Raw genomic sequence first — 8,270 nt, forward strand, 5'->3', positions numbered from 1 at the left:
CTCGTAATAATTATACTATGCGTCTTGATAGCATATAAACATTCATTCATACGAAATATTTTTTGCATTTTTAATACCTAAGAAAATAATCGTGTGTATGCATTTAAATCAGACGTACTGTATATAATGTCTATATTGGGTATATATAATATACGTATATACCTATGTGAATATATACTCTATTATATATATATATATAAATATACATATAGGTATATACATACTTATATATATATATTATAAATTATACTTACATATATATAATACTCATACATATATGTGATATTAATATTGAAAAAGGATTAAATCAATGAACACACACACACACACACACTTTGGTCTTGCTAAAGACGATCCGGTTTATCTAAATATGAGTTAATCTCATCTATCTTTGTAATCTGCGAATGACGCGAGAGCTGCGACGAATGAGCGACGAGGAGTGTGAGGAGTGTGAGGAGGGTAGTCAGAGAAGTCGGGAGAGTCGTGGATAAGGGGGAGGGGTGGAAGGGATATTCTAAAATCGCATTTGAATAAAGTCATTTGTGCGCACAACGTAATCCAATTCGGTATCCTCCTCTACGCTAGGTTTTCTCTACACGCGAAAGCACCAATAAATCAACCAGTTGCGTCTGGGTTGCATCGCCCTTAGCACGCCCCTACGATGTAGCCGTATGGCTTAATTTCATTCGTCCAAATCACCGGATATTCTACGATTGAGGACTTTCGAAAAAATAAAAAAAAAGAAAAAAGAAAAAAAAAAGAAAGAGAAACAGAAAAAGTAAAATAATAATAAATTTGTATAATTGTATAAATATATTCACTTTATCAATTTCATTTCATATTTTAAGATTTCTTTTAATACACATTGAACGTGATTATTATTATTATTATTATTATTATTATTATTATTATTATTATTATTATTATTATTATTATTATTATTATTATTATTAATATTATTATTATTATTATTATTATTATTATTATTATTATTGTTATTATTAGAAATATTATTATTATTATTGTTATCGTTATTATTGTTGTTATTATCATAATTTTATTATTATTATTATTAATTATAGCAATATTTATTTCTCAATACCAAAGTACCAAAACAAACAAAGTTACCTACATATCGTATCAAAATGATATGACTTATAAAATTATTCTATACAATTATTATCAATAAAAAAAAATTGTATAATTGTTATTATTAAAATTCTATTTTGCAAAATAGAATTAAAATCGTCCCAAAAAAAAAGGAAAAGAAAAACAACAATAAAGTCAATATTCACTGCACATAATACATATCTAATAATTAATCATTAATAATCGATCATTCATACACTTACATGTACATATGTTTGTATGTATGTATGTATGTATGTATGTAAATTTTAAGAAATATGATAAAATTGATATCGCATTGATTGAAAACAATTAATTATTTATAATACATATTGAAAGAATTATTTTCATTAGAAAAAGAAAAAGAAATAAAATGTGAATAAATTTGTATATAAAAAAAAAAAAAAAAAAAAAAAAAAGAAAATTAGACGTGTTTTTTTGTATTATCTTCTTTTTTTTTTCTTTTTCTTTTTTCGTTTATCCACACGATGTCCACATCGAAAAAAACTAAACATCAATCAACAAGAATATAGTTAATATCTTATATTAATCAGCCGAAGAAGAAGAAGAAGCGTCGTCGATGATGTCATTTCAATGAATGAGGACACATATACAGAGAAAGCGACATACAATGCAACAGATAATTAGTATAAAGTCGTTCACTAGAGTAACTCTCTCTTTCTCTCTCTCTCTCTCTCTCTCTGTTTCTTTTTCTCTCTTACTCTCGGTTTCTCTCTAATTATCGGCACATAATGAAAGTGTCGTTGCTACTGACAGCAATGTGCAATCATCGATGACGAAACGAACGGAATGAAGAACAACTACAAATTATTTTAACAGAGAAAGTTGAAGTCGTTTAGAAAAGTAAGATAACTGCGACTAATACTGTCCTTTTTCGTCTAATGTCGTTTTAGTAAAAAGAAAAAAAATTGTGTGTGTGTGTGTGTGTGTGTGTGTGTGTGTGTGTATATATATGGTGAATACTTTTCCAATTTCCTTAAAATCGTTAGAAAGTTAGAGAGGTAAAAGATTGTGGCAATACTTTCTCATCGAGCTAAATAATCTCTGTGAAAATGTCATTAGAAAAAAAAATAAAAGAATAATAATAATAATAATGATGATGATGATGATGATGATGATGATGATGATGATGATGATGATGATGATGATGATGATGATGATGATGATGATGATGATGATTGAATTAACAATTTTGTTGTGAAATCATAAAAAATATGTAAGTGAGCATATACGTTAACAATATTTTTTTGTCGAGAAAAAAAACTAAAAGAAAAATAATAATAATAGTAACAATAATGGTAAAAGTATGGTCATTAATGTCCCACTTTCATTGAAATCGTTAGAAATTTAAACGAGAATTAAGATCATGACAATTACTTCTTCCTCGAATATTGTAACCTAATAAATAAATAAATAAATAAATAAATAAATATTACTTTTAAAATTGGCAATTTCATTATTCAATTCAAATCGTTAGAAAACTATACAAGAATTAAGATCATGACTATATTCTTTTTCTTTTTGAAAAATGTCACGAAGGAAAAAATTAGAAAAAAAAAGAAAGGAGAAAAAGAAAAAAAATTATGAATTAAAAAAACTAATTATAAAACTACAAAAAAAACTTTCTCGTCGAATCATATAACCTAAAAAATGTTCTGAAAAAAACTGTAAATAAATAAATAAATAAATAAATAAATACGGTGGTTACTTCTTCATTTGCCAATTTCCTTTCTTCGATTCAAACGAATTAAAAAAAACTAAAACTACGAAAAATACTTTTTATATATAACCTAAAAAATGTTTACGTGAAAATAATAAATAAACAAATAAATAAATAATAACAATGATCATTACTTTTCCAATCGGCAATTTTCTTATTGAATTAAAGTCGTTAGGGAAAAAGAAGAGAAAAAAAAGAAAAAGAAATCGCGGACCGTAACGACAATTATTCTTTTTTGAAAAACGTGATGCAGGCAAAAAGACGTCTGAAAAAAGAAAAGAAAGAAAGAAAGAAAAAGAAAATTACGACCATTACTTTCCCAATTGCGAATTTGTCATTCTCGAGAGAGGAAATGCATAAAGTCGATAACAATGTCATTCGTAGAAACATTTAAAAGAGAAAACTAATATCTATCGAGCGATATTGTCTTTCTTTTAATTACCGGCGAAGAAAATGAATTATAAAAAAAGAAGAAAAAAAACAAAAAGAAGAAAGAAAAAGAAGAAGAGAAAAAGAGAAAGAAGAAGGAGAAAAATAAACCAAAGAAAAGGAAAAGAGATAGCTCTTTAAAAAAAAAAAAAAAAAGGAAGAACGTTGTTCTTCCATTGTAGAAACGAGAGAGAGAGAGAGAGAGAGAGAGAGAGAGAGAGAGAGAAAGAGAGAGAGAGAGAGAGAAAGAGAGAAAATATTAGTCCAATGACGAAAAGCGCAAGAAACGATGGTGAAATGTAAAACTAGAAAGAGAAAGAGAGAGAAAGAGTCCAGTGCAGGTGAGACAACTATGTAATATATATATGCTACATATATGTAATGTAGAACAGCACTAAAAACAACGAAAATACAGCCAGTATGGTAAAGCACTTGTGATCGTATGTATTCTATCAAACGATCGTATGCATTCTATATATTATGTTGGAAACTATGAAACGGGCGTTGAATGAAAATAAGAACTAAACAAAAAGGCCCGTTTCATAGTTTCCAACCTAATATATATATATATTATACACAACGTATACATATATTGTATATGTATAAATGTGGACGTACATGTGGTACATGTATTAACCCATACGTAACATTTATTTACGACACAGGAAACTATCGATGAATATAATAAATACATCGATGTTAGGATTTATCATATAATCTGACGACGAAGAAAAAGAAAAAGAAAAAAAAAAGAAAAAAGAAAAAGAGAGAGAGAGAGAGAGAGAGAGAGAAAAGAAAAAGGAAAGCAAAAAGATCCATAATAATCGAAACATTTATACAGCCGAACACATTTAGGGAGAAATGAAATAAAAAAATATAAACACCAGATGGAAAAAAGAAGTAGGACAAAGTTAGATAGGGATAGAAAAAGAAAAAGAGAGAGATAGAGTGAGTGTGTGTAAAGAAAAAAAAAAAGAATAGTAATGAAAAAAAGAAAGAAAGAAAAACAGAGAAAAGACAGACAGAGAGAGAGAGAAAGAAACAGAGACAGAAAGAGAGAGAGAGAGAGAGAAAGAGGCTGCCATCTCACCAGCCCGGGGCACAGGTAAAAATCACTCTCACAGGAAATCTCACGTATGTACGTAGAATTATAAAATATTAATTGTCCACTAGATGTAAGGACGAAAAATTTTAATTTTTGTTGAAGAAGAGGAGAAGATGAAAAGAAAAAAAAAAAAAAAAGAGAAAGAAAAAAAAATGAAAAAAAGGAAGAACAATAACAACAGCAGCAGCAACATCAGCAACAGCAGCAACGGTGACGGCAGCAACAGTAACAATAACAATTCCGATTTATTATTTATATTAAATAATTTAACTGGAGAATTACTGTTAAAAAATGTTTAAACTCTGAACAATTTGGTTATAACGTGATAAAGGCTTATAGAAAGTGATGGAAACGAAGGTGTCAACGACGACGACGAGGACGACGAAAACGACGAAAACGACGAAAACGACGACAATAACGATGACGATGACGACGACTACAATAACGACAACGACGATAATAATGACAACGACGACAACGACGACGTACATACGAGAGAGAAAGAGAGAGAGAGGGATCAAGAGAGAGAGAGAAGAAACGCGTCTGTTTAACCTAGAAAAGGTAACTCGTACTGCGCCGTATCGTAACGGCTGCCGCCGTTCTGTATAATAGAGCTCAGACGAGAGAGACCGAAGAAGACCGAAAAGAAAGAGTGAGAAAGAGAGAGAGAGAAAGCGAGAGAGAGAGAGAGAGAGAGAGAGAAATATTCCAGGGACAGAGAATACATGGTGCCACCTGACAGACTCCGGGAAATTCGAGAAAACAAGATTTCCTCTTCCTTCGGACCATGCGCAAGAACTTTAATCGAATTTCGTCTAGACCTCCGTCGAGATCCATTGCCATAACATGACCGAAGACCGAGGACCAATCAGAAGGCGCAGTAAAACGCGCGGAATAATACAACTCGAGTTCGAATTTTCCTTCAGTTCTTTTTTCTCTATCTATCCTCTTTTCTTCCTTCTACCTCATGTCTCTCACTTTCATCAATTCCAACTTCAAATCCTCGGTAATATCGTTGATTTTGATTTCGAGTTGGAATATTTAAAAGAAACAAAAAAAAAAAAAAAGAAAAATATATATATATATATTTGTATGTATATATATATATATAGATATATATATATATTTAGATATATATATATATTTAGATTTTTAAGAACGAAAGTACTCGTAGATGCGATTAAAAAAAAAAAAAAAAGAGAGAAAAAAAAGAAAAGAAAAAGAAAAAATGGCGGGAGAAAAAACGTGGTTGGCGAGCACGTTGAGAAATTTTTCTTGTAATCTTTTCTATTCCACGCTATTTTGTTTTTTCTTTTGTTTCATTTTTTCATCTTCTTTTTTGGTTTTGTTATTGTTGTTGTTGTTGTTGTTTTCTCAAGAGGAAGAAAAGAATTTAGAAATATCGTATTATGTTCTTAGAATCTTTTTCGAAAGGCGCCACAGTGCTTAAGAAACGTTTCAAAGGCGCATGTCGAACGGCCGTTACTTTTTTTTCAGTTATCTTTTTCTATCTCCCTCCCGCCCTTTTCCTAACCCTTCTTCTTTCTCTCTTTATCCATCTCTTCCTCGCTTTCATTTTAACGGAATAACAGGAACGAACTAAAAGGATCGAAAAAGTCGAGTCTCGTTCGAGCGCGTCTAAACGATCCAAATTCAGATTTTTCTTAGTTTGTGTCCCTTTTCTTATTGCAATGGTATTAAATATAAGAAATATAAGGGAAGATATCAAGCATTATATTACCTTTTGATAATCCTAATCGTTTTCTTTGGTGCGTTCTAACGTGTTGTATACGTAAGAGACACTTGTGGATTTATGCAAAATACTTCTTGGGGAGTTAACGAACCGTTGCTCACTCGCTTTTTTTCACGAGCCAACTGATTTTAGACCCGAAGGGCTATCGTGGCGACATCCTGCGGCGATCTTGCGCGGGACATTTAAATACTTTTTTAAAAATCAATTTTTTTTTTCTTTTCTTTTTTTTTCCCCTCAAGAAATTATATCTAAAATGTTCATTCATATTTGTAAAAATTTCACAATTATTTCTTATAAATAATGTAATATAATAAAAATAAAATATTAACGATATCGAACGTTTATTAATTGATTTTATTGATAAAGTGATCGTTTATATTATCGATCGTAGGCAAATCAAATGAAGTGTTAATATTTAATATATCGAAAATATTTTATTTTATACATACATACATATATATATATATATATATATATATATATATATCATTATTTAAATGAAAAATAAATTGTTAAAATTGGATGATAAATTTGAGAAAGGATTATTGATTTTATCATGAATTTGTAATATCTGTCAAGCACGCTTGCTCATCACGTGGCGGTAAACATAGTAAACGTAGAGGTATCGAGTGTGACAATGGCTGCTCCGGTTAAAAAACGAGAAATTCAAGAGAATGTCGTTGTAAAACGAAATGATGATGATGAACAAGAATCATCTAGTAACGAGGATGACGAGCAAGAACAAGTGGGAGAATCGGTAAGAAATAAAATATATTTTTTTCTCGTAAAAATAATTTCAATTAAGAACTTAACCTAATTGTGACACGTGCAATATATGATATCATTTTTATGTCGTATTATTCATTGTTAATTATGTATCATAAGCTATATTTATTAATGTCAACATCGTTCCAAATCGTAAATATATATTTTATTAATGTATAAGAGTGAAATTACTCGATGAACTTATAAGATACTTATTAACATATTTGTAACAATATGAATGTCATATTATTTACAAATGAAATTTTGTTGTATTCATAGGGTTTAGAAATCCAAGTAGATTTTGAAGGACGCAATCCACAAGATCCAGATTATCATGGAATTAAAACATTATTGCAACAACTTTTCTTAAAAGCACACATAGATTTGGGTGGATTAACCGATTTGATAGTCTCACAAAATTATATAGGATCTGTGGTAAAACAGTCTGAAGATTTTGAAGGATCCGACGAGGAAGATGTAGAAGATACATTCGACGTTTTTGGTATTACTACAGTAATTAATATATCTGATAGACAGGTAAGTAAACTGTAAAAAAAAAAAAAGAATAATCATTTTTTTTTTACAAATTATTTAATGAAAAATTCATTCTTAGAATCTTCCATGTATACAACAATTAAGAGATTTATTGCAAGAATTATCTAGTGAACATGCCACTGATGCAGCTTATGCTATGATAAAGAATGTACTTCAGAACGATTCGCAACCAATTGGTTTACTTATTAACGAAAGGTTCATTAACATACCTGCCCAAATATCTGTACCACTTTTTGAAAACTTAATCTCAGAAATGAAACGTGCTAGCAATAGGCAAATGCCATTTAATTTTTCATATTACATACTTATATGTAAATTATACAAAATGGAGGATAAAAGGAGTGGAACGAAAAAGAAAAATAAAAAGAAGAATAACAGTGAAACTCCAACGATTATATGGAGCAATCCAGAAGAAGAAATATTTGCTGAAAAAGCTTCGATTAGTTTTGAATTTTCCGTTGAAAATGAATCGGATAGTGGTTTATCTGGAACGTGGACTGAAACTGACGATGAAATGAAGCCATACAGACGAGTATTACTATTTGAAGCTTCAACTTTGCAAACTATAATTAATACAATAAAAGGCCAATTATCTTAATCTTGAATTAACGTAAATCGATATATAACGAAACTCGCTTGAATTTCTACAGAAATATTAATATACTTTTCATTGTTAAGGTAACAATAATAATAATAATAATAATAATAATATTAATAATAAGCTTCGAAGAAAACACTTTTTCATACGTTTCTACAGAAAAAAAAGAAAAAAAAAAAAAAAGAAAAAAGAAATA

General features: G+C 29.4%; 2 protein-coding genes across 2 annotated transcripts in view; one reads left to right on the forward strand and one right to left on the reverse strand.

Annotated features, from left to right (window-relative positions):
- LOC118444329 (protein Skeletor, isoforms B/C) overlaps nt 1-6,269 on the reverse strand; it is a 106,757-nt gene extending 100,488 nt beyond the window's left edge. The window contains exon 1 of the mRNA XM_085660844.1: nt 6,145-6,269. The gene's annotated coding sequence lies outside the window, so the exon portion shown is untranslated. The remainder of the gene's footprint in view (nt 1-6,144) is intronic.
- Nucleotides 6,270-6,701: 432 nt separating this feature from the next.
- On the forward strand, nt 6,702-8,223 carry LOC118448619 (protein BCCIP homolog). Its single transcript, XM_035882101.2, has 3 exons — nt 6,702-6,913; nt 7,201-7,458; nt 7,535-8,223. Exons 1-3 carry the CDS (start codon nt 6,794-6,796, stop codon nt 8,072-8,074), a joined length of 918 nt encoding a protein of 305 aa, XP_035737994.1. The 5' UTR covers nt 6,702-6,793; the 3' UTR covers nt 8,075-8,223.
- Nucleotides 8,224-8,270: the final 47 nt, after the last annotated feature.

The sequence above is a fragment of the Vespa mandarinia genome, chromosome 13 (assembly GCF_050613455.1).
Source record: "Vespa mandarinia isolate Hongniang chromosome 13, ASM5061345v1, whole genome shotgun sequence".
NCBI classification, from domain to species: Eukaryota; Metazoa; Arthropoda; class Insecta; order Hymenoptera; family Vespidae; genus Vespa; species Vespa mandarinia.